The sequence below is a fragment of the Struthio camelus genome, chromosome 28, assembly GCF_040807025.1.
Source record: "Struthio camelus isolate bStrCam1 chromosome 28, bStrCam1.hap1, whole genome shotgun sequence".
NCBI lineage: Eukaryota > Metazoa > Chordata > Aves > Struthioniformes > Struthionidae > Struthio > Struthio camelus.
Genome location: NC_090969.1, coordinates 1595422 through 1621487, shown reverse-complemented (window position 1 = coordinate 1621487; position 26066 = coordinate 1595422). Strand labels below are relative to the sequence as shown.

Below are 26066 nucleotides of genomic sequence, written 5' to 3'. Positions count from 1 at the left end.
CCTCTTTTCTGCTTCTTCTCTTGGGGCCCCGGCGCGGAAGGGGACAGGTTTTGGTCTTGGAAAATTGGGTTGAGGTGGGGGGTGATGGGTTTAACCTCAAGTCTGGTGGGGCCGGGGCACGAGGGGCGGCAGCCAGCTGTCCCCCGAAAGCCGGGCACCTACCTGCCTCCGTGTCCCCGCGCCTGGCACCCGCCGGCATGGGTCCTGGGGGCTGGCGCCTACCCGCACGCGTCCCCAAGGAGCTGGCACCCAGCTGCATCCGTGCCCTGGGGGTTGGCACCCACCGACGTGCGTCCCCGAGGAGCTGGCACCCAGCTGCATCTGTGCCCTGGGGGTTGGCACCCACCGGCATGCGTCCCCGAGGAGCTGGCACCCAGCTGCATCCATCCCCTGGGGGTTGGCACCCACCGGCGTGCGTCCCCGAGGAGCTGGCGCCCAGCTGCATCTGTGCCCTGGGGGTTGGCACCCACCGACGTGCATCCCCGAGGAGCTGGCACCCAGCTGCATCCGTGCCCTGGGGGTTGGCACCCACCAGCGTGCGTCCCCAAGGAGCTGGCGCCCAGCTGCATCCATCCCCTGGGGGTTGGCACCCACCGACGTGCATCCCCGAGGAGCTGGCACCCAGCTGCATCCGTGCCCTGGGGGTTGGCACCCACCGACGTGCATCCCCGAGGAGCTGGCACCCAGCTGCATCCGTGCCCTGGGGGTTGGCACCCACCGACGTGCATCCCCGAGGAGCTGGCACCCAGCTGCATCCGTGCCCTGGGGGTTGGCACCCACCGACGTGCATCCCCGAGGAGCTGGCACCCAGCTGCATCCGTGCCCTGGGGGTTGGCACCCACCGACGTGCATCCCCGAGGAGCTGGCACCCAGCTGCATCCGTGCCCTGGGGGTTGGCACCCACCGGCGTGCGTCCCTGAGGAGCTGGCGCCCAGCTGCATCTGTGCCCCGGGGGTTGGCACCCACCGACGTGCATCCCCGAGGAGCTGGCGCCCAGCTGCATCTGTGCCCTGGGGGTTGGCACCCACTGACGTGCGTGCCTGTGGCTGGCACCCAGCTGCATCCGTGCCCACAGCTGGCACCTACCCACATCCGTCCCCAAGCGGCTGGCACCCGCTGGCATCTGTCCCCGAGGGGCTGGCACCCACTAGCAGGTGTCCCCGAGGGGCTGGCACTCGCTGCCATCCATCCCCATGGCCCTGCAGGGCCAGCCCTTCCCCTCCCCACCGGCGACCCACAAGTGAGGCGACACGAAAGCGCCCGGTCTCTGCTACCGCGGCCGGGGACGAGGCGGCTCGGCCGTGGCGCCCTTTATTGCGACGTCTTCCAGCAAAGCAAGCGCCGGGGACGAGGAAGGGGCGACGGGGTGGGGAGACGCTTCGCAGGGTGCTGCAGGACTGGGGTGGGGGGGCCGCTCCGGCTCCACCGGCCGCGGCTCAGCCTCATCCTGCCCATTTTCGGGGCGCCCGGCCCCTCACTCCTGGACGAAGTTGGGGTTGACGGTGGTGGTGGTGGCGCTCTTGAACAGCGGGTTGTTCTGCGGGGTGGAGGAGAGGGGCACCCATGGGTGCTGCGGCCCCGGGTGCTGGGGGTTGGGGTGTGGGGGGGGTGGTCCCCGTTTTGGGGTCTGGGGCGGGGGGGGGGACGGCTCACCTCGTTCCACTTGGCGCGGCGGCGCTCCTCCTCGAAGCGCCGGTACTCCCGGCGGTCGTAGACCTCCAGCGAGACGCGGTAGAGGACGGCGAGCAGGAGCCCCGCGGCCACGATGCCGGCCACCAGCCCCGCCACCAGCTTCACGGGCTCGGCGGCGGCGGCGGCTGCGGGGACCACGGCGTCAGCCCCGCGCACCGGCTCCCGCGCCGGGACGGCACCCCGGGGTCCCGCGGCGGGGCGGGGGGGCGAGGTGTCCTGGCCATGGGTCTTTTGGGACACTGGGGCTCTTGGGGTGTGAGGTCCCTCAGGGTCCTTGGGGCATGGGGGTTCCCCCCCCCACAGGCATGAGGTCCCCAGGTGCAGGGACCCTGGGCATGGGGGGGTCCTTTGGGGGCAGCAGCCCTTGGGGTGTGGGGACACCCAAGCTTGGGGTCCTTCAGGGTGCAGGGACACCCAAGCTTGGGGTCCCACAGGGCATGAGGTACCTTGGGGTGCAGGGACCCCCCAAGCATGGGGTCCTTTGGGTCGCAGGGTCCCTTCAGGTGTGGGGACACCCAAGCATGGCATCCTTCAGGGTGCGGGGACTCCCATGCATGGGGTCCCTCAGGGCATGGGGTCCTTTGGGTCACAGGGTCCCTTCAGGTGTGGGGATATCCCAGCACGGGGTCCCTCAGGGTGCAGGGACACCCAAGCATGGGGTCCTTCAGGGTGCAGGGACACCCAAAGCAGGGAGTACTTTGGGTGCAGGGACCCCCAAGCATGGGGTACCTTGGGGTGCAGGGATCCCCAAGCACGGGGTCCTTCAGGGTGCAGGGACCCCCAAGCACAGGCTCCCGCGGGGCATGGGACCCTTTGGGGTGCAGCCCCCCACCCCAGCATGAAGTCCCTTGGGTGCAGGACACCCAGGCACATGGGGGGGGTCCCTCGGGGCATAGGGCACCCCCCGAGCCCCCCACCCACCACCCCCCGGTTCGCACTCACCCTCCTCAACCCAGACGGCCAGCGTGACGTCGCCGTCCTCGTCCTCGTCGGCCTGGCCCTCGATGTCGAAGACGAGGATGCGCCCGTCGGCGGCCTGCTCGGTGCACCAGCCGGCGGCCTCGGCGCGGGGCGGCCGGGCGCGCAGCACCCGCACGGCCGTGCGGTTGCAGGCCAGGCTGCAGTTGGCGCGCAGGGGACCCAGCCCGAAGGCTCGGCAGTCGGCGCAGTCCCTGCCGCGGGCCGCCGGCACTGTCACCGTCAGCGCAGCAGCAGCTCCCTCCGCCCCCCCCCAACCGCCCTCCTGCCACCCCATCGCTGTCCCCATGTACCCTTCCAGCCCTGTCCCTGTGTCCCATCATCCCTATGTCCCTGGCCAGCCCCATCCCTGTCCCTGTCCCTATCCCATGTCCCCTGCCAGCCCTATCCCAGTTCCCATGTCCCCTTGAGCCCTGTCCCCATGTCCCATCATCCCTATGTCCCTGGCCAGCCCCATCCCTGTCCCTGTCCCTATCCCATGTCCCCTGACAGCCCTGTCCCAGTTCCCATGTCCCCTTCCAGCCCTGTCCCCATGTCCCATCATCCCTATGTCCCTGGCCAGCCCCATCCCTGTCCCTGTCCCTATCCCATGTCCCCTGACAGCCCTGTCCCAGTTCCCATGTCCCCTTCCAGCCCTGTCCCCATGTCCCATCATCCCTATGTCCCTGGCCAGCCCCATCCCTGTCCCTGTCCCTATCCCATGTCCCCTGACAGCCCTGTCCCAGTTCCCATGTCCCCTTCCAGCCCTGTCCCCATGTCCCATCATCCCTATGTCCCTGGCCAGCCCCATCCCTGTCCCCATGTCCTGTCCCCATCCCATGTCCCCTTCTGCCCCATCCCTGTCCCTATGTCCCCTTCCAGCCCAGTCCCCATGCCCTGTCCCTGTCTCCCATCCCATGTCCCCTGCCAGCCCTATCCCAGTCCCCATGTCCCATCATCCCTATGTCCCTGGCCAGCCCCATCCCTGTCCCCATGCCCTGTCCCCGTCCCCCATCCCATGTCCCCTGCCAGCCCCATCCTTGTCCCCTATCCACCCCCGTGTCGCCCGGGCTCACCGGTGCCGCTGGCAGCGGGTCTGGCAGGAGGGGCAGCGGGTGCAGAGGGGTCCCAGGTAGCCGGGCTGGCAGTGGCAGCGGCCGCAGACGCAGCGCCCGTGCCCGCCGCACTCGCGCTCGCCGTGCAGGCAGCCGGCCCGCTCCAGGCTGCAGCCGCAGGCGCTGCCCGTGAAGCCGTCCCGGCACCGGCACGTCCCGCACACGCACTCGCCCCGCTCCGGCCCTGCAACGGGGCCGGGACCCCCAAGGGGACGTGCAATGGGACCGGGACCCCCAAGGGGATGTGCAATGGGGATGGGACCCCCAAGGGGATGTGCAATGGGACCGGGACCCCCAAGGGGACGTGCAATGGGGATGGGACCCCCAAGGGGATGTGCAGTGGGACCGGGACCCCCAAGGGGACGTGCAATGGGGATGGGACGCCCAGGATAACGTGCAATGGGGATGGGACCCCCAAGGGGATGTGCAATGGGACCGGGACCCCCAGGGGGAAGAGAACCTCCACGGGGACGTGCAATGGGAACGAGACCCCCATGGGAACATGCAATGGGACCAAGACCCCATGAGGAAGGGACACCAGGGGACATGCAGTGGGGAAGGGACTCCAAGGGGATGTGCAGTGGGGATGGGACCCCCAGGGAGAAGGGACCTCCGTGAGGACATGCAATGGGACGAGGACCCCCAGGATGACACGCAATGGGGATGGGACCTCCATGGGGACGTGCAATGGGACCGGGAACCCATGGGGAAGGGACACCAGGGGACATGCAGCAGGGAAGGGACTCCAAGGGGATGTGCAGTGGGGATGGGACCCCCAGGGAGAAGGGACCTCCGTAGGGACATGCAATGGGGATGGGGACCCCCCCCCCGTGCCCACCTCCGCAGGGCAGGCCATCATGGCGCTCGCAGGCGCTGCTGTCGCACTGGCACTGGGGGCCGCTGAGGCCGGGGGGGCACTCGCAGACCCCGCACACGCACCGGCCCCGGCCGCCGCAGGGGGGGCCCGTGCTGTTGGGGGGCCGGCAGTCCCCCGGCGCCTCGGCGGCCCCCTCGCACTCGCACCGGCGGCCCCGGCGCCCCGCCGGGCACCTGGGGGCACGGGGCAGGCTCGGCCCCTGCGCTGCCCCGTCTGCCCCCCGCCGTCGCCCCCCCCCCCCAAACCTGCCCCACGGACGCCCATCCACCCCGCTGCCCCCCGCCCCCATCCAGCCCCATTGTCTCTCATCTTGCCCTGCGGACCCCCCCCATCCTGCCCCTTCACCCCCCATTGCCCCCCATCCTGCCCCACCGCCCTCCATCCTGCCCCATTGCCCCCTATCAGCCCCCCATCCTCCATCACCCTCCGTCCTGCCCCATGGACCTCCCCATTGCCCCCCCATCCTGCCCCATCGCCCCTCATCCTGCCCCATGGACCTCCCCATTGCCCCCCCCATCCTGCCCCATCGCCCCCCCCATCCTGCCCCATCGCCCCTCATCCTGCCCCACTGCCCCCCATTGCCCCCCATCCTGCCCCATCACCCTCCATCCTGCCCCATGGACCTCCCCATTGCCCCCCCCATCCTGCCCCATCACCCCCCCCCATCCTGCCCCATCACCCCTCATCCTGCCCCACTGCCCCCCCATTGCTCTTCATCCTGCCCCATCGCCCCCCACGGCCCCCATCCCGCCCTGCGCCGGCACCTGCAGACGCCGCACTCGAGGCTGCCGCCGTGGCAGAGGGGGGTGGGCGCCTGGCGGGGGGCGCAGGGGCAGGCGCAGAGGCCGCGCAGCTCCAGCCGCAGCTCCTCGGCGAAGCCCAGCACCCGCAGCGCCACCGCCTGCGGTGCCGCCAGGCACCCGTCCGCCCGCACCCGCACCGTGAAGTTCACCTGCGCGCCGCCCCGACGGGCACGGCACGGACGGGACGGCACCAACGCAGATGGATGTGCACGGCATGGATGGCACGGATGGGCACGGCATGGACGGGGATGGTATGGCACCGATGGGCATGGATGAACATGGCATGGATGAACACGGATGAGCGCAGCAGGGTTGACCACAGCATATACAGGCATGGCAAGGTTGAGCGTAGCATGGGCAGCGCAGCATGGATGGGCACGGCACGGATGAGCATGAGTATGGCACAGCATGGATGGGCACAGCAGGGTTGACCACAGCATGGATGAGCATGGCATGGATGAGCATGGATGGGCACAGCACGGCATGGATGAGCACAGCAGGGTTGACCGCAGCATGGATGAGCACAGCGTGGATGAACATGGATGGGCACAGCAGGGTTGACCACGGCATGGATGGGCACAGCAGGGTTGACCGCAGCATGGATGAGCACAGCGTGGATGAACATGGATGGGCACAGCAGGGTTGACCACGGCACGGATGGGCACAGCAGGGTTGACCGCAGCATGGATGAGCACAGCGTGGATGAACATGGATGGGCACAGCAGGGTTGACCACAGCATGGATGAGCATGGCATGGATGAGCATGGATGGGCACAGCATGGATGGGCACGGCACAGCTGAGCATGGATGGGCACAGCAGGGTTGACCATGGCATGGATGAGCACAGCGTGGATGAGCATGAATGGGCACGGCATGGATGAGCACGGCACGGCTGAGCATGGATGAGCACAGCAGGGTTGACCATGGCATGGATGAGCACAGCATGGATGAGCATGGATGGGCACAGCATGGATGAGCACGGCACGGCTGAGCATGGATGGGCACAGCAGGGTTGACCACGGCATGGATGACCACGGCAAGGTTGAGCGTAGCATGGGCAGCGCGGCATGGATGGGCACGGCAGGGCAGGGATGAACGCGGCATGGACAGGCGCAGCAAGGACGGGCACGGCAGGGCAGGGATGAACGCGGTATGGACAGGCGCAGCAAGGACGGGCACGGCACGGCAGGGATGAACGCGGCATGGACAGGCGCAGCAAGGACGGGCACGGCAGGGCAGGGATGAGCAGGGCTCAGGCGGCCGCAGCGCGGCATCAGCAGCCCCCAGCCCGGCATCGCGCGCAGGCTGCAGCCGCCCCCGGGCACCTCGCACGGGAGCAGGCCGGGGGCGGGGGGGGGGACCCCGGCCACCCCGGCCCCGCCGTCGCCCGCTCACCTGCTGCTTGACGCGGACGCCGGAGCAGAGGCCGCCGTGGGGCCGGGGGGGGCCGGGGGGGCCGCCGCAGTGCGACTCGTAGCTGAGGCTGACGCCGGGCGGCAGCGGCGAGTGCTGCAGCTCCACCGTGGACGAGAGGCTCTGGGGGCACCCAGGGGTGTAGGTGGCCACCCTCGAACCGCTTGTCCCCCCCCCTTCCCCACCTCCATCCCCCCCCTCCTCCCAGCAAGGGCCCAGGCGTCCTGGGGAGGTGACCGGCCTGCCGGCGCCGCTCACGTTGTAGGCGTCGGAGATGAGCTGCACCACGTTGCTGGAGTCCTCCCGCAGCTCCCCCACCACCGATTTGGGGATGAGGCGGCTCAGCTCCTGCGGGGCGGCCGGGTGAGGGGGGACGGCAGCACCCATGGGTGCTCCCCCCCCCACCGCCACCCGCCACCCGCCTCACCTGGTACACGGGCACCGTGGGACCCGTCACGGCGAAGATGGGCTGGATGTTGGCGGCCGAGAGCACCTGCGCCAGGTGCCCCACCGAGGGGTAGTCCTGCAAGGGGGGGGGTGGCTGCTGGGGGCCCAGGCGTCCGGCTGGCACCCCCCCATCCCCCCCCCCAGACCCGGGTTCTTACGTAGAGGTGGCTCTTGCTGTAGACGCCGCTGGCGTCGAGGTGGCAGCGGCTGTCGCTGGGGATGAAGATGCCTCCCAGCTTCCCGTCACCGGCCGTGTGGAAGGTGTCGTCGGAGGCGAACACCAGCAGCCGGGTCACCGGGCGCCAGCCGATGCGCTCCTGCGGGGGGGGGGGGCACAGGACACGTGTGCGCACGGGCTGCCACGGCCCCCAGCATCGCCCCCCGCAACACACATGCAGCCTGCAACATCTCCTGCATGCAATGCGTGTTAAACCTGCGGCACAGCCTGCATGCACCGTGCATGCAGCCTGCAACATCTCCTGCATGCAACGCACACGGGACCTGCAGCACGGTCCACATGCACCATGCACACAGCTTGCAACATCTACATGCAATGTGCATGGGACCTGCAGTGCAGCCTGCATGCAACACGCATGCAGCCTGCAACACCTCCTGCATGCACCGCGCATTGAACCTGCGGCACAGCCTGCATGCCACATGCATGGGACCTGCAGCACAGTCCACATGCACCATGCACACAGCCTGCAACATCTACATGCAATGCGCTCAGGACCTGCAGTGCAGCCAACATGCAACACGCACGCAGCCTGCAACACCTCCTGCATGCACCGCGCATCGAACCTACAGCACAGCCTGTATGCATGCAACACACATGCAGCCTGCAACATCTCCTGCATGCAATGCACATGGGACCTGCAGTGCGGCCTGCATGCAACACACATGCAGCCTGCAACATCTCCTGCATGCAAAGCACATGGGACCTGCAGTGCAGCCTGCATGCAACACACACGCAGCCTGCAACATTGCCTGTGCGCAACGCGTGGGACCTGCAGTGCAGCCTGCGTGCAATGCGCACGCAACCTGGAACACCTCCTGCCTGCAACGTGCATGAGACCTGCAGTGCAGCCTGCAAGCAATGGGCATGCAACCCGCAATGTCACCTGCATGCAACATGCATGGAACCTGCAACACAGCCCGCCCACAACGTGCACGCAACCTGCGACACCTCCTGCATGCAACGCGCACGGGACCTGCCGCGCAGCCTGCACGCGGTGCGCACGCCACCCGCCACGCCGCCTGCGTGCAACGCGCCCGCGGCTCACCTCGCACACGGCCACCTGCATGATGGCGTCGAAGCCGCCCTCGGGCGAGTCGAGGTTGCCCGAGATGCGCTGCTGGCTCACGCGGCTGGCGAACTCGCTGGCGTTGGCGGTGAGCGAGAGCACGTGGCGGAAGGCGGCCGGCGGGTCGCAGGGCTCGTGCCGCTCGGGGCAGGGGTTGCGCAGCTTCGAGGGCACCGTGCTCACGTAGGGCAGCACCGTCTTGTCCACGAAGGAGCCGAAGCCTGGCCGGGCGCAGAGCCGCCGTGCCGGGTGCAAAGGGGGCCCGGGCGTCCGGGCTCTTCTCCCACCCCCACCACTCCCAGGGGCAGGAAGGGCCCAGGCGTCCGGGCGTACCGATGCGGACGGAGGAGGTGACGTTGCGCAGGGCGGCCAGCAGGTCGCTGCCCAGCTTGCGCACGTTCTCCAGGTCGTCCTTCATGGAGTAGGAGAGGTCCATGAGGTAGTAGAGGTCCACGGGGTGGCCCTCGGCCCGCTGGAAGCGCACCTGGAAGCTCTGCTCCTCACCTGGCGGCGCGTCGTCAGCCGGCTCTCCTCCATCCTCCGCTCCCACCCGTCCTCCTCCATCCTCCTCTCCCACCCGACCTCCTCCATCCTCCTCTCCACCCAACCCTCCTCCATCCTCCGCTCCCACCCATCCTCCTCCATCCTCCGCTCCCACCCAACCTCCTCCATCCTCCGCTCCCACTCGTCCTCCTCCATCCTCCGCTCCCACCCGTCCTCCTCCATCCTCCGCTCCCACCCGACCTCCTCCATCCTCCGCTCCCACCCGTCCTCCTCCATCCTCCGCTCCCACCCGTCCTCCTCCATCCTCCTCTCCACCCAACCCTCCTCCATCCTCCGCTCCCACCCAACCTCCTCCATCCTCCGCTCCCACCCGTCCTCCTCCATCCTCCGCTCCCACCCGACCTCCTCCATCCTCCTCTCCCACCCGACCTCCTCCATCCTCCGCTCCCACCCGTCCTCCTCCATCCTCCGCTCCCACCCGACCTCCTCCATCCTCCTCTCCCACCCGTCCTCCTCCATCCTCCTCTCCACCCAACCCTCCTCCATCCTCCGCTCCCACCCGACCTCCTCCATCCTCCGCTCCCACCCGACCTCCTCCATCCTCCGCTCCCACCCGTCCTCCTCCATCCTCCGCTCCCACCCGTCCTCCTCCATCCTCCTCTCCACCCAACCCTCCTCCATCCTCCGCTCCCACCCGTCCTCCTCCATCCTCCTCTCCCACCCGACCTCCTCCATCCTCCGCTCCCACCCGTCCTCCTCTCCACCCAACCTCCTCCATCCTCCTCTCCCACCCGTCCTCCTCTCCACCCAACCTCCTCCATCCTCCTCTCCCACCCGTCCTCCTCTCCACCCAACCTCCTCCATCCTCCTCTCCCACCCGTCCTCCTCCATCCTCCTCTCCCACCCGTCCTCCTCCATCCTCCTCTCCACCCAACCTCCTCCATCCTCCTCTCCCACCCAACCTCCTCCATCCTCCTCTCCCACCCAACCCTCCTCTCCACCCAACCCTCCTCCATCCTCCTCTCCCACCCGTCCTCCTCTCCACCCAACCCTCCTCCATCCTCCTCTCCCACCCGTCCTCCTCCAGCCTCCTCTCCCACCCGTCCTCCTCTCCACCCAACCCTCCTCCATTCTCCTCTCCCACCCGTCCTCCTCCAGCCTCCTCTCCCACCCAACCCTCCTCCATCCTCCTCTCCCACCCGACCTCCTCTCCACCCAACCTTCCTCCATCCTCCTCTCCCACCCATCCTCCTCTCCACCCAACCCTCCTCCATCCTCCTCTCCCACCCGTCCTCTTCCATCCTCCTCTCCCACTCAACCCTCCTCCATCCTCCTCTCCCACCCGACCTCCTCCATCCTCCTCTCCCACCCGTCCTCCTCCATCCTCCTCTCCTCTCTGTGCCCCGTCTCCACACATCCCCTCTTCACCCCTCTTCTCTGCCCTTCTTCATCCTCCTCTTCCATCCATCCATCTCCCCTCTGTGCATCCATCTCCCCTCCCTCCATTCTTTCTTCCCTCCATCCCCCCATCCTCCCCTCCATCCCCCATCCTCCTCTCCATCCTTCCATCTCCCAACCGTCTGTCCCTCCCTCCCTCCCTCCTTCCCCCGTCCACACTCACCGGGCCGCAGGAAGATTCGCAGCGAGCGGGGGCCGAGCTGGGCGCCCCCCCCGCCGGGGCCCAGCACCACGTCCTCCAGCACCCGCACGTGGCCCCGCGGCTCCACCACGGCATCGTGGGGGCACCCGGCCTGCTCCAGGGCCACCCGCGAGCCGCAGCGGGCCTCCTCCGCCTTCCCCCCTGCCGTGAACTCCTGCCGGCGACCGGGGGGGGGTGGTGGTCAGCACCTGCACCCCCGCCCGTGCAACCCCCTTTTTACCCCTGCACCCAGCCTCTGCACCCAGCATTTCCCTGCACCCTGCATGCACCCTGCAGCCAGCCCCTGCATCCTATATCCCCCTGCACCCAGCCCCTGCAAGCACCCTGCACCCAGCCTCTACACCCTGAATTTCCCTGCACCCAGCCCCTGCACCCTGCAAGCACCCTGCACCCAGCCCCTGCACCCCAACGCTGCAGCCTCTAACCCCCCCACCCAGTCCCTGCACCCTGCATGCACCCTACACCCAGCCCCTGCATCCTGCACCCAGTCCCTGCACCCCACATCCCCTGCACCCTGCATACACCCTTCACCCCTCCTGCACCCAGCCTCTGCACCCCACATCCCCTGCACGCACCCTTCACCCCTCCTGCACCCTGCACGCACCCTTCACCCCTCCTGCACCCTGTCCCTGCACCCAACATCCCCTGCACCCTGCACGCACCCTTCACCCCTCCTGCACCCTGTCCCTGCACCCAACATCCCCTGCACCCTGCACGCACCCTTCACCCCTCCTGCACCCTGTACGCACCCTTCACCCCTCCTGCACCCTGTCCCTGCACCCCACATCCCCTGCACCCTGCATGCACCCTTCACCCCTCCTGCACCCCGTCCCTGCACCCCACACCCCCCTGCACCCATCACCCCATGTCTGCCTGCAACCCACATCCCCTTGCACCCATCGCTCTGTGCCTGCTGCCCCACGTCGCCCCAGCACCCCCATCCCCCTGCAGCTCCACATCCCCTTGCACCCATCGCCCTGCCCCCTACGTCCCCCTGGGCCCCACCACGTCCCTGGGCAGGGTGCCCCCCGGGGGGGGGATGTGCGAGACAAGGCGGGTGCTGCGGGGGGGGGGCGTCCCCCCGCGGGCTGTTTGTCACCGGGGTTTTGTCACTTCCTTGTAAACCGCAGGGCCCGGCCCAGGGGAGTCACGCAAGGGCCGGACGCGGGGGGCCGCGGCGGGACCCCAGGGACGTCAGCACCCTCCCGGCTCACCTGGGGACCATCCCCGCAGCGTGGGGGGGTCACATCCCCCCGGCACCCAGCATCCCCCCCCCCACAGCCTTCCCTCCTGCACCCATCGCTCCCGCCGTGCCCCACATGCGCCATCCCACACTGGGGACCCCAGGGACACGGGAGACCTCCCCCAGGGCAAAGTAGGGGCCTCGCAGCCCCCCGGGGACCCTAGGGACACCAGGACCCCAGGACCCCTGGGGACACCACACCCCATGGCACACTGGGGACCCCGGGACCCTCAGGGACACCGAGAGCCCCCCCAGCACATGGGGACCCTGGGACCCCACGATCCCAGGGACACCACGACCCCACAACCTCCAGGGACACCAAGACCCCCCCCCCGCACCCCAGGACCCCACGACCATGAGGGGACACGGTGCCCCACGGCACAGCAGGACCCCACGACCCCCTGGGACACCAGGGCCCCCAGGGACATCGCACCCCACGACCCCCAGGGACAACTCATCCCGTGGCACACCGGGACCCCAGGACCCCCAGGGAGACCGAGACCCCCCCCAGCACCCCAGGACCCCGCAACCCCAAGACACTGCACCCCATGGCACACCGGGGACCCCAGGACCCTCAGGGACACCGAGACCCCCCTGGCACCCCAGGACCCCACAACCCCCAGAGACACTGCACCCCACGGCACACCGGGACCCCAGGACCCCCAGGGAGACCGAGACCCCCCCCAGCACCCCAGGACCCCGCAACCCCAAGACACTGCACCCCATGGCACACCGGGGACCGCAGGACCCTCAGGGACACCGAGACCCCCCCCGGTACCCCAAGACCCCACAACCACGAGGGGACACGATGCCCCACAGCACACAGGGGCCCCACAACCCATGGGGACACCGAGACCCCCCCCCATGGCACCACAGGACCCCACGACCCCCGGGGACACCATGCCCCACGGCACACTACCACCCCCAGGAACCCAGGACCTGCCCAGCACCCTGGGGACCTGCAGGTCTCCCCCACCCCCCGCACACTAGGGACCCTCCTGGGCACCGGCAGCACTGTGGGGGCAGCGGCACTGGGGGGGAAGGGGTGTCCCGAGGGGGGGCTAGGACGGTCTTGAGGAGGTCCCGGAGGGAGGGGTTTAGGGGTTCCCCAGAGGGGTTCCGTGGGGGGGGGCCGGGGGGTGTCCGAGGGGGGGTTCCAGAAGGGGTTCTGGGGGGAGAGCCCGGGAGGGGAGCCCGGAAAGGGGGTTCCAGGGGGGTCCCGGGGAGGGGTCCCAGAGGATGTCCGGGGGGGGTCCCAGAAGGCGTTCTGGGGAGAGGGCCTGGGAGGGGTGTCTGAGAAGGAGGTCCGGAGGGGGATCCCGGGGGGGGTCCGGAGGGTGATCCCGGGGGGGGGGTCCAGAGGGGGATCCCGGGGGGGGGTCCAGAGGGGGATCCCGGGGAGGGGTACGGAGGGGGTCTGGGGGGGGGGTCCGGAGGGGGATCCCGAGGAGGGGTACGGAGGGGGTCCAAGGGGGGGGGGTCCAGATGGGGTCCTGGGGAGAGGGCCTGGGAGTGGTGTCCGGGAAGGGGGTCCGGAGGGGGATCCCGGGGGGGGTCCGGAGGGGGATCCCGGGGGGGGGTACGGAGGGTGATCCCGGGGGGGGGTACGGAGGGTGATCCCGGGGGGGGGGGGTCCCAGAGGGGATGCCGGGGAGAGGGCCCGGGAGGGGTGTCCGGGAAGGGGGTCCGGAGGGGGATCCCGGGGGGGGTCCGGAGGGTGATCCCGGGGGGGGGGGTCCCAGAGGGGATGCCGGGGAGAGGGCCTGGGAGGGGTGTCCGGGAAGGGGGTCCGAAGGGGGATCCCGGGGGGGGGGGTCCCAGAGGGGATGCCGGGGAGAGGGCCTGGGAGGGGTGTCCGGGAAGGGGGTCCGGAGGGGGGGGGTCCCGGGGGGGGGGTCCCCGCACTCACCGGATCCTCGCACCAGGCGCACTCGGGGTGCGAGCGGATGCACGCGTCGCACGGGGCGCGGGGCAGGCAGCGCTCTGCGGGGGCGGCGGCGGTCAGCGGCGGGGCGGGGGCACCGGGACCCGACCCCCCCCCCCGGGACCCGACCCCCCCCCCCGGACCCGCTCCTCACCCGCCGCCGCCGCCGCCAGCAGCAGCAGCAGGAGCCCCCCCGGCCGCGCCATGGCCCGAGCAGCGCCCCGAGCCGCCGCCGCCGCCGCTCCGCACCGGGGACCCCGGCTCAGCCCTGCCCCCCGGCGGGGGTCACATCCTGACCCGGCCCCTCCCGGGCGGCGGGGCGCCAGCACGGGATCTGCCCTCGCCCCCACCCCCAGGTGCGGACCCAGGCGTCCGGCTGCGCCCCGCCCTGCCCCAGCTCTTGTTGCCCCCCCCCCCCAACCGGGTAGAAAGGACCCAGGCGTCCTGGGGGGGGGGGGGGAAGAGGGAGAAGGGGGCAGCACCCCCCCTCCCCATGGAGGAGCATCTGGCTCCTCTGCAAAGCTCTACCCCCCCCCCAGGGAGGAGGGTCCCGGACGCCTGGGTCTCTTTTCTAGCTTGGGGGAGGAGGACCCTCTCCCCGACCCCCCCAGTGAAAGCCCCGTTCCCGGTGGGGAGATACCGGGAGCCGCCCCGACCCGACGGCCCCGGGCTGCCGGGGGTTGGGGGGGGGTCCCGGGTGCGGCGGTACCGGGCGCACCGGGAGTGCGGCGGTATATGGGGCTGCGGGGGTGCTGCCGGTACCGGGGGGGGGGCGTCGGGGTGCAGCGGTACATTGGGGTGCAGACGCTGTACGGGGGGGGGGCTGCAGCGGTATATGGGGGTGCAGGCGGGTGCACGGGGGCTGCAGGCAGCGCACGGGGGGGGTAGAGGGGCTGCAGGTGGTATATGAGGGGGCTGCAGCGGTATATAGGGATGGGGGGGTCGCGGGGGGCTGGCGGTAGGGGAGGGGGCGGTATATGGGGGGCGGCGCTGCCCCCTCCCTTCTTGTTCGGTGACTTCACGGCGGGCTCGGCCCCGCCGCCGGGAGGGCTCGGGGCGGGGGGGGGGGGGCGACCCCCTGCCCCGCTATACCGGGGGGGGGGCCGCTACCCCCAGCGGCCCCCGGAGCCCCGAGGGGCCGGAGCGCGGAGCAGGGGCGCCCCCTGGCGGCCTCCGCGGGGACCGCCCTACGCGGGGAGGGGGCGCACGGGGCCGCGTGGGCACGCGCGTGGGCGTGCACGGGGGGCACAGCTGCACACCCGTGTGCAGGCCCAGGAGCACGTGTGCACACGGGAGACGTCAGCACACGCGTGGGCGTGCACGGGGGGGGGACAGCTGCACACGCGTGTGCAGGCCCAGGAGCACGTGTGCACACGGGAGACGTCAGCACATGCGTGGGCGTGCACGGGGGGGGCACAGCTGCACACGCGTGTGCAGGCCCAGGAGCACACGTGCACATGGGAGACGTCAGCACACGCGTGGGCGTGCACGGGGGGGCACAGCTGCACACGCGTGTGCAGGCCCAGGAGCACACGTGCACATGGGAGACGTCAGCACATGCGTGAGCGTGCACAGGGGGGCACAGCTGCACACGCGTGTGCAGGCCCAGGAGCACGTGTGCACACGGGAGACGTCAGCACACGCGTGCGCGTGCACGGGGGGGCACAGCTGCACACGCGTGTGCAGGCCCAGGAGCACGTGTGCACACGGGAGACGTCAGCACACGCGTGGGCGTGCACGGGGGGGGCACAGCTGCACACCCGTGTGCAGGCCCAGGAGCACGTGTGCACACGGGAGACGTCAGCACACGCGTGGGCGTGCACGGGGGGGCACAGCTGCACACGCGTGTGCAGGCCCAGGAGCACGTGTGCACACGGGAGACGTCAGCACATGCGTGGGCGTGCACGGGGGGGCACAGCTGCACACCTGCGTGCAGGCCCAGGAGCACGTGTGCACACGGGAGACGTCAGCACACGCGTGGGCGTGCATGGGGCGGCACAGCTGCACACGCGTGTGCAGGCCCAGGAGCACGTGTGCACACGGGAGACGTCAGCACATGCGTGGGCATGCACGGAGGGGCACAGCTGCACACGCGTGTGCAGGCCCAGGAGCACACGTGCACATGGGAGACGTCAGCACATGCGTGAGCGTGCACGGGGGGGCACAGCTGCACACGCGTGTGCAGACCCAGGAGCACGTGTGCACACGGGAGACGTCAGCACACGCGTGCGCGTGCGCGGGGCGGCACAACTGCACACCCGTGTGCAGGCCCAGGAGCACGTGTGCACACGGGAGACGTCAGCACACGCGTGGGCATGCACGAGGGGGCACAGCTGCACACGCGTGTGCAGGCCCAGGAGCACACGTGCACATGGGAGACGTCAGCACACGCGTGGGCATGCACGGGGGGGGCACAGCTGCACACGCATGTGCAGGCCCAGGAGCACGTGTGCACACGGGAGATGTCAGCACACATGTGCGCGTGCACGGGGCGGCACAGCTGCACACGCGTGTGCAGGCCCAGGAGCACGTGTGCACACGGGAGACGTCAGCACATGCGTGGGCGTGCACGGAGGGGCACAGCTGCACACGCGTATGCAGGCCCAGGAGCACGTGTGCACACGGGAGACGTCAGCCCCCGCGTGGGCGTGCACGGGGGGGGCACAGCTGCACACACGTGTGCAGGCCCAGGAGCACGTGTGCACACGGGAGACGTCAGCACATGCGTGGGCGTGCACGGGGGGGCACAGCTGCACACGCGTGTGCAGGCCCAGGAGCACGTGTGCACACGGGAGACGTCAGCACACGCGTGCGCGTGCATGGGGCGGCACAGCTGCACACGCGTGTGCAGGCCCAGGAGCACACGTGCACACAGGAGACATCGGCACACATGTGCGCGTGAACGATGGACACATCTGCTTGCGGGGGGACATCTGCACACCCGTGTGCATGCACAAGGACACCTTTGCGTGTACGGTGGGTGTGCACATCAGCGCACGTGTGTGTGTATCCACAAGGGTGTACGTGCGTGTGGGGGCCGCGTGTGCCTGCTCACACGCGCTGGGGGGGGCTGTGCACACGCGCGTGCGTGCACAAGGGCACGTGCGCACACTGCTGCACGCACAGGCCGGCCTGCTTTGGTCCATGCACCCCGCTTTGCACACGCGTGTGCGTGCATGCCAGCACATGTACCCACGCGTGTCCATGCAGGGGTGCTGTGCACACATCTGTGCACACGTGTGTGCGCCCACACCCTTCCCACAGTCCCTTGTGTCCCCGAGGGTCCCCAGTTTTCCCAGGGGCTCCGGAAGGGGGGGGTCCCCATTGTCCCAGGTGTCCCCTATTGTCCCACGGTGTCCCCCGTTGTCCCGGTGGCAGTGACTCCAGGTGGTCCCCCCTTGTCCCAGACTGGTGTCCCCAGTGGTGTCACCTTGTCCCTTGGTGTCCTGGGGGAAGGGCCTTCTTCAGGGGTGTCCCTTGTCCCAGGGTGGCCCCTTGTCCTAGGAGTTGTCCCTGGAGGTGTCCCCCTTGTCCCGGTGAGGGGGGTGTCCCTGGGGTGTCTCCCCTTGTCCCAGAGTGTCCCTAAGGGTGTCCCCCTTGTCCCAGGGGGTGTCCCCCCTTGTCCTAGGAGTTGTCCCTGGAGGTGTCCCCTCTTGTCCCAGACTGGTGTCCCCAGGGGTGTCTCCCCTTGTCCCAGGCTGTCACCCTTTGTCCCGGGGGGGCTGTCCCCAGGGGTGTCCCCAGGCATGTCCCCATTGCCCCGCACAGCCCACGCCACCTGCTGACTTTCCATCACTTTATTTTGCAAAAATAGAAAAGTCCCGTGTCCCCCCCCACCGGGGCAGGAGGGGGGCCGGGGCCAGCGGGGACCCCGGGGCGGGCGGGCTGTAAACATGGGTGCGGGCCCCCCCGGGCAGCGGGGACAGCGGCGGGGGTCCCCCCCCCGGGGCCGGGACCCCGGTGTAAACGCAAAGGAATAAATAACGGGGGGAAAGTGCTGCCCCGGGGGGGCCCCCCATGGTGTGTAGTGTAACAGGGTCCCCCCCTTAAGGCCCTGCACCCCCAAGATGGGGGTGGAAATGGGGGGGGGCAGCTCCAGCCCTGTGGGGGGGGGCAAAGAGCCTCCCCATCCCCACCAGGCTGGGGGTAACAGACATGGGGGGGGCAGTTTGGTCCCGGGGGCAGTTGGGGTACGGCGAGGCTGCCCCCCCCCCTTATAAAGCTGCCGCGCAAGGGAGGTGGGGGGGGGACATGGGATAGGGCCCCCCTCCCCGGCATGGGGGTCCTGGTGGCTATGGCTTGGGACACCCCCCCCCGGTGGCAGCTCGGGGGGGAGTGTTTTTTTGCGGGGGGGGGTCACCTTGTGCCCCCCCCTCTTTGGTCACTATAGTGTTCTGTGCCCGAGAGACGGGGAGGGGGACGCAGGGGGGGATTCTGGGGACCCCCCACCCCACCAGCATAAAAAGCAAAACCCACAAGCGGCCCCTCCCTCCTCCCCTCCCCCCTTTGAACCCCACTTTTACAAAGAAACCAGCAAATAAAATGTGTCCCCTCTGCCCCCATATGGCTGGGGGGGGCAGTTTCGTCTGCAGCCCTCCCTCCCCAAAAACAGTGCCCCCCGGGAGGGGGGAATGGGGGTGCCCCCCCTCCCCAAATCCACCCTGTCTCCTTTCGTCTTGCGACGCGAATAAATAAAGTCCCGGACGCCTGGGTTCCTCCCGGCTTGGCACTGGTGGGGGGGGGCATGGCGGGGGGGGGACACCTGGGGCGTCAGTCATTCGGGGAGGGGGGCAATGTCTGTCCGTCGTTGCCCCCCTGAGCTGCACCTCCCCCAGGGCTGGGGAGGGGGGCAGTGGGGTGGGGGGGGGTCCCGGGACTTTGGCATGAAGCTGAGGTTGGGGTAGGGGGGCCCCCCCGGCCCCCCCGGCTTAAGGCAATAGCTGGTGCCACGGGGTCCCCCCCGGGCCTGGCTCCGTCAGTCTCTGGAGCCCCCCCCCACCGGCGGTGAGGGGAGCCCCCCCGGCGGTGCGGGGGGGGCCTGGAAGGCAGTCGTGAGCGTCCCCCCACCCCAGCGTGGGGGGGGAGGGACAGTGGCCGGCTCCCCGGCCATCCCCGGGGGCTACGGCGAGTCGGGGGGGCCGGCGGCAGGGCTGTCCTCGGCGCTGGGGGGCTCCGGGGGTGGGGGGGGCCGCGCCGCCTCGTCCTCGAACATCTCGGGGTTCTCCAGCATCTCCCGGATGAGGGGGGGCATGGGGCCCGGGATCTCCATCTTCAGCGTGATGGCCCGCTCCGCGCCTGCGGGCCCGCACCCGTCAGCCCCCGGCCACGGGGACGGTCCCACCGCGAGCCGCCGGCCACGGGGACGGCCCCGCCGGCCTTGCTGCGAGCTTCCCCGCCGCGGTGCCGCCAACCACGCCGTGAGCTTTCCCCGCGACGGCGCCCAGCTGCGCTGCAGCCCTCCCCGAACGGGGGGGCCCACGCGCGCCGCATCCCGGCCCGGCGCCGCCGGCCCCCTCCCCTCACCTTTGGTGCTGATGCCGCGGAGGTCGGTGATTTTCATGAGCATGCGGGGGAACATGTGGGGCTTGCTGGGCCGGCGCCGGCGCGCGTACACCTTCAGCGCCTCCAGCAGCGGCTCCTGCAGCTTGTCCACCTTCTCGGGCTCCTCCAGGTCCATGCGGTCTGGGGGGACACGGCCGTGCGTGGGTGCTCAGCACCAAAGCTGGGAGTTGGCAGCCCCCCTTGTGCCCACTCCTTGTCCCCTATTCCTCTATCTCTGTCCCCATCCCCTGGCCCCACGTCCATCTCCGGCATCCATCCTCTGCCTCCTGCCCCCAGGGGTCCACCCTGTGCCCCGTTTTCCTCTATCCCCCGTCTCCATCAGCGACCCCAGCCCCCCGCGGCCACCTCTTGTCCCCTGCTGTCCCTCCTCTGCCCCCCAGTGTGCCTATCCCAACCCCGCAGCCTCTCCTGCCCCCCAGCCCTCGCGGTGCGCCCCGGCCCCCAGCCTCCCACCTCCGCAGATGAGGCAGATGGCGCTGAGCAGCCCCGTCTCCGTGTCGTCCATCTCGAGGGGCAGGAGCTGGCCGGCGAAGGCGAAGACGAGGTCGGTGAGGGGCCCGAAGCCGGCGTTGTGCATCTGCGTGCGGTTCAGCGTCAGCCCGTCCGAGAAGGTCATGGTGTCCTGCTCGGGGGTGTAGCGGGTGCAGATCCGCAGCATCTGCGGGGAGCCGGGAGGGCGTCAGGGGGCTGCTCGGCCCGCCGGCCCCGCGCTGCCCGCGCCCCCTGCCCCTCACCAGGATGTCGAGGCAGGCCGCCTTGAGCAGGGTGATCTGGTCGGCGATGCTGAGCGAGGTGAAGCCGGGCAGGCGCTTGGCGAACTCCACGATCTTGATGATGCACTTGGTGGCCAACTCGCTGAATTTGTCCCACAACCCCAGGTCCAGCTGGACCCGGTGGTCAGCGCTCGAGTTCTGGGGGAGGGGACGATAGGGACAAGGTCAGCGAGGGGGACCCGTGCCACCATGCCGCAGAGGGACCAGCTTCCCTGCTGGCAGACTGGCGGCTCCGGGACCCAGGCATAACCCAGTCCCAGTCTTCTCCGCAATCCCAAACGGGCTGGGACAGGGATCCAGGCACCCTGGTCCCAGTCCTCTGCCCCATCCCAACCAGCCTGAGACAGGGACCCAGGCGTCCTGGTCCCAGGGCTCTCTCCAGTCCCCACCAGGCTGGGAAAGGGACCCAGGCATCCAGGTCGCGACACCCGCCCCCCGCCTCCAAATCCAGGGAGGGCCTGGCTCCACCTTGTGACCAACATGCTAGCCGCAGCCTGGCCTTTTGGGGGGGGCCCCCCTACCCCCTGCCCCGTAGCCCCCATCCCCTCCGACCCTGGTACCTCCTGCCCAGCCCACTGGCACCCCCCGTCCCCAGCCGCTTTGCCCGGGCTGAGGCCGACCCAGCTCGTGACAGCGGTGGGGCGCAGGCCCGGCTCTCACCGTGGTGTACTTGCCCAGCTGGCAGAGCGAGGGGAAGGTCTCCTGGTGGGCCTTGCTGACCTTCTGGATGAGCTCCTCCAGCTCCGGGGTTATCTCGTAGCTGTCGGCCGGCTCCTCCTTCACGTCCTTCTTCTTCTTGTTCCTATCGTTGCGCACGGCTGCGACGGGGAGCAGAGACGGGGTGAACGGGGGGGGGACCCAGGGCAGGTGACACGGGGGGCACGGAGCGGACCGGAGGGGCCGGCAAGCGGTGGCGGGATGCCCTGTGCCCCAGGGGCTGTGTCAATGGCGGGGGGGGGAGGTGAGGGGCACCCCCTGTGCCCGATCCCCTCCCCATTTCCTGCCCCCCCCCGGCCAGCAGCGCCTCGGGGCGCCGGGACAGGATACGCGAGCAGCAGGATATCCACATATAGCACAATGCGGCCAGAGGGGCTGCCCGGGCCCCCCACCCCGCCGGAGCGGTGGGGGGAACAGCCCTTCTCACTCCCCAGCCCCCCAAAAGGTCCCCAAATCTGCACCAGCACCCATCCCCAAAGGCCTGGGGGGACCCGCGGGGTGCCCAGCACCCGCAGCTCCCTCCCCGACGCCTCGTGCCCGGCCCCGGCGCACCTTCCTTGGACATGCCGACCTCGAAGCACTTCTGCAGGCGGCAGTACTGGCACCGGTTGCGCGTCACCTTGTTGATCTGGCAGTTCTTGTCGCGGTGGCACGTGTACACCATGTTCTTCTGGATGCTCCGGCGGAAAAAACCCTGCCGGAGGGGCAACGCGGAGTGACGGAGGGGGCCAGGCGCTCGGAGGGCCCGCTCCCGCCGCGGCCCCCCTCTCACCTTGCAGCCCTCGCAGGAGCTGACGCCGTAGTGGTAGCCCGAGGACTTGTCGTTGCAGACGAAGCAGGGCTTGTAGACGCGGGGCGGCGGCGGCGGCGAGGGCGAGCTGGGCACCATCTCCTCCGAGCTCGTGCTCTGGGTCTCCGCGGCTGTTGGAAGAGGAGGTGGGGGGCAAAAGGGACCGTCAAGGACCTGCCGCCGGACCGAGGTGGCGGGGACGAGGGGCTGCATGAGCTCCTCGCCCAAAAGCTGCGAACTGCCCCCTGCGCCCAGCTCCCTGGCATCGCCCACGCGCCACCCAGGAGGGAAACCGAGGCACGGAAGGAGCCGGGTGTCCTGGGACCCGGCTGCCCCATCCCTTCGGTGCTGCCCCATGGGCGGCCCCTCTTCCCCCAACAGCCAGCCGAGGACGGAGGGAGGGAGGGAGGGACGGGGACGGAGATGGAGGAAAAGGGGACGGAGGGCAGGGCAGAGAAAAGGCTGCCAGGCTCCTGCGAGGACCACGGCGTGCCCAGGCGCCCCGTGCCGCCCGCCCCGGGGAGCCCCGGAGCCGCGGGCAGAGGCCTGGCCGGGTGTTGCTGGGACACGTCGTTCCCCCCCCCCTTCCAAACACCACCCCCCTGCTCCTCGCGCGGGCGGTGGGGCGGCGCCGGCTTTGCGGGCTCCCGTGATTCACCCTCCTTCCCGGGTGCCCGCGGGCGGCCCGGCCCGGCCCGGCCCGGCCAAGCCCGCCATCGGCCTCCCCCCTCCACCCCGAAAGCCGCAGGGGCATCCGGCCCCCCTCCCGACAGCCGCTTTCCCATAACGCCGGGTCATTTCCTCCCCGGGGTGCCAACCAGGCTTGGGGGGGGGGGGGGAAACGTCACCGTCACCGCGAGCGAGGAGGACACCCACCGAAAGCACCGGCGGGCGCTGGCGCGAGGAAGCGAAGCCAGGCCCGGTTTCCTGCCGCTTCGGTGCCCGGGGACCCCCTCGTTCCCCCCCCCCCCCAAAAAGGGGGCAGCGGGGGCCGCCCGGCGCGGGCACAGCGGCGCGCGGCTGCCTGGCGTGCGTGCGTGCGCGCGAGCCAGGCGGGGTGTTTTTTTTGGGGGTTGGTGGTTTTTTTTTTTTTTTTTTTTTTTTAAGCCTAAATTGCTGAAATTGAGGAAATTCCTGCCCTCGCCGAGCTTCAAACAGGCCATTTATAACCAGCCATAAAATGTTTGCAGCTGGGCCCGAGGAGCCGTTTGTCTCCCGGCCCGCATTCCTGACACTTCGCGAGAGGAGGGTCGCCCACGGGAACACCCCCGCCTCGCACACGCGTGTGCGCACGCTCACACCCCCCCCATACACCCACACCCCGCAACGGGGGAACACCGGGCCCACGCGACACCCCTGTCGCAGAGACACGGGACACCCCCCACACACCCCGCCCCGGCCACGCACACCCTTGCACACCCGCCTCGCGCGCACACCCGCACTCCCCCCCATGCACACACCATGGTCACCCAACAACAAACAGCGCGGCGGCGGTGCCCCCCCCCCCCCGGGCTCCTCCTCCACCCTAGAAACACTCACCACAACTCCACAACCACAAATACGCACCACACCCAGCAACACCCACACGCCGAGCACCGCGGGACACGCACACACGCACAAGCGCACGGGGGACTCGCAGCAGCCCTCGCACGAGAGGTCACTAGCGCCACCCCTGGCCCGGGGCGGGCGGGGGGGGGGAGCCCAGTGGGGGCACCCCGGGGTGCGACCTGGACATGCTGCCCCGGAGAAAGAGCAGGGGGTGCTGGGGGGGGGGCAGCAGTTTGGGGAGGGGGTCACCAGGCCCGGACACCTGGGCTCGCTTGCGCCGTGCCTCAGTTTCCCCTATCTCAGGCGGTGCTGGGGTTAAACTTTGCCTTTTCGGGGAGGGAGGGGGGGTTCTGAGCCTAATCTGGGCACCCGTCCAAAAAACCAAACACAACACCCCAAAATCATGGGGGGGGGGACATACCCCATTGCAGGGGGGGCAAAGGGGGTGCCAAACCCCCCCCAAACCCCCCACCAGGAGCTGGGGGACACCTGGGCCCCCCAGGAGGATTGGGAGGTGGGGAGGGACGAAGGAAGTAGGATCCCCCCCCCAAAAAAAAAAATCAGTGGGGGTCCCTAGATTTTAGGTGGTGGGGGGGTTGCTATTTGTGTCAGCAGGCCCCCAGCCTCGGGGCGAGGCACTGGGGCGGGGGGGGCAGGCGATTTTAGGGCAGCCCCGCAGGGGTTAAGTGCCACATTGGTGCGCGCGGCGAGCCGGGCTGGCAGGCAGCGCGCGCCTGGGCGGGGTGCGCCAGTCCAGAACTGGAACCAGTCGGGCCGGCAGCGGGGGGGGGCACTGGGAGGGACCGGTGGTGGGGGGGGGGAACGGGGACGGCGGTGGCTGCCCTGGCACGGCGTGGGTGTTGGGGGGGTCCCCAGCGGCTCCCGATTTGCAACCGACCCCCGCGGCCGCCCCAGGCCGCTCCCCCCCCCCCATCCTGTTTGCTCCCGAAACGCTGCCAAGTTTCCAGATTGAACAACGCCGGGATGAAAGCGGCAGCGGGAAAGAGCCGGCGGCCGAAATTCCCCCCCCTGCCTGGGGCTAAGGATTGGGGGGGGGGTACCCCTTGCCCCCCCCCCAGCACCCTGCCAGGACCCCCCCCGGGGCCCCCACTGCGGGTGTCCTGCTCCCCCCCCCGAAACGGGTCCAGCCCTCCCCCCCCCAAGCCAGGTCCCTCCCCAAATTTTTGTTGCCGGGACAGAGACAAAGAGGGAGTTGAAAGGTACACACACACACACACACACACCGCGCACACACACGCACACCGGGTGACACACACGTACTCACACACAGCCTCGGCCTCAGACACACACACACACAGGGTGACACATCCACACACGGTCTCTCACGCACAGTCTCAGCCTCAGGCATGCACACACACACCCTGTCACACACACACACACACACACACACCCCGTCTCTGACACTCTCAGACACACTCGGCGTCTCTCACACTGTCCCTCACAGTGTCACACATGCTCACACACAGTGTCTCTCACACACACACTCACACAGTGTCACACACACACTCATAGACAGTGTTGCACACACGGTGTCTCTCACACACACACTCACACAGATGGCGTTACACACTCACAGTGTCACACACAGAGCATCACACACACTCAGACACACACAGCGTCTCACACACACACAGATGGTGTTACACACTCAGTGTCACACACACTCAGGTTCACACACACACTCACACATGCTGTCACACACTCACACAGCATCACACAGACTCAGACTCACACACACGGTGTCACACACACCTGGTGTCACACACACTCACAGTGTCTCACACACACACACGGGGGCATCTCACACACACCTGGTGTCACACACACACACAGTGTCTCACACACACAGTGTCACACACACGGTGTCTCACACACACACACACACACGGTGTCTCTCACGCGGTGTCACACACACTCAGACCCACACACACAGTGTCTCACCCTCACACAGTGTCTCACACACACACACACACACGGTGTCACACACACACACACACACGGTGTCTCACACACGGTGTCACACACACAGTGTCTCACCCTCACACAGTGTCTCTCACACACACCTGGTGTCTCACACACACACAGTGTCACACACACACACACGGTGTCACACACACACACACACACGGTGTCACACACACAGTGTCTCACCCTCACACAGTGTCTCTCACACACACCTGGTGTCTCACACACACACACGGTGTCTCTCACCCAGTGTCACACACACTCAGACCCACACACACGGTGTCTCACCCTCACACAGTGTCTCTCACACACACACGGTGTCTCTCACACAGTGTCTCACGCTCACACAGTGTCTCTCACACACACCTGGCGTCACACACACCCCCAGTGTCACACAGACACTCACCCCCCCGGTGTCACACCCCCCCCCGGTGTCTCTCACACCCCCCCCGGTGTCACACACACCCTCACCCCCGGTCTCTCAGAGCCCGTCACCGGCGGCGCCGCACCCGCTGCCCGAGGGAGCCGAGCGCCGCCCCGCCCGGTGCCGGTGCCGGTGCCCCCCCGCGGCCGGCCGGCCCCGGTACGTACCGCGGCGGGCGGGCGGCGGCCAGGCGAAGGGCGGCAGGGCCCCGCAGCGCGGCCCGTAGCCCGCCTTGCGCAGCGCGCAGGCCCCGCGGTTCGTCACGTCGTAGAGCTGCCGCGACACCGCCAGCGCCTCCAGGCAGTCGTACATGATGGCGGCGGCGCC

The 26066-nt window shown here is 69.4% G+C and overlaps 2 protein-coding genes across 4 annotated transcripts; both read right to left on the bottom strand.

Annotated features, from left to right (window-relative positions):
• Positions 1 to 1259: 1259 nt before the first annotated feature.
• ITGB7 (integrin subunit beta 7) lies at positions 1260 to 14208 on the bottom strand. 2 transcript variants are annotated; one of them, XM_068921056.1, is made up of 15 exons: positions 14094 to 14208; positions 13925 to 13998; positions 10734 to 10926; positions 8942 to 9112; positions 8588 to 8829; positions 7463 to 7621; positions 7285 to 7398; positions 7116 to 7205; positions 6840 to 6980; positions 5406 to 5593; positions 4603 to 4814; positions 3726 to 3948; positions 2635 to 2864; positions 1654 to 1817; positions 1260 to 1537 (listed from the first exon to the last, which is right to left on the bottom strand). In XM_068921056.1, exons 1-15 carry the CDS (start codon positions 14143 to 14145, stop codon positions 1475 to 1477), a joined length of 2316 nt encoding a protein of 771 aa, XP_068777157.1. In that variant the 5' UTR covers positions 14146 to 14208; the 3' UTR covers positions 1260 to 1474. The 2 variants fall into 2 exon arrangements, with proteins under 2 accessions (XP_068777157.1, XP_068777158.1); XM_068921057.1 differs by having other exon boundaries at positions 7285 to 7380; positions 14094 to 14206.
• Positions 14209 to 17721: 3513 nt separating this feature from the next.
• RARG (retinoic acid receptor gamma) lies at positions 17722 to 26066 on the bottom strand. Of its 2 annotated transcripts, XM_068921078.1 has the most exons (8): positions 25907 to 26066; positions 21764 to 21912; positions 21544 to 21685; positions 20935 to 21092; positions 20236 to 20412; positions 19955 to 20159; positions 19463 to 19621; positions 17722 to 19234 (listed from the first exon to the last, which is right to left on the bottom strand). In XM_068921078.1, exons 1-8 carry the CDS (start codon positions 26049 to 26051, stop codon positions 19059 to 19061), a joined length of 1311 nt encoding a protein of 436 aa, XP_068777179.1. In that variant the 5' UTR covers positions 26052 to 26066; the 3' UTR covers positions 17722 to 19058. The 2 variants fall into 2 exon arrangements, with proteins under 2 accessions (XP_068777179.1, XP_068777178.1); XM_068921077.1 differs by lacking the exon at positions 25907 to 26066 and having other exon boundaries at positions 21764 to 22340.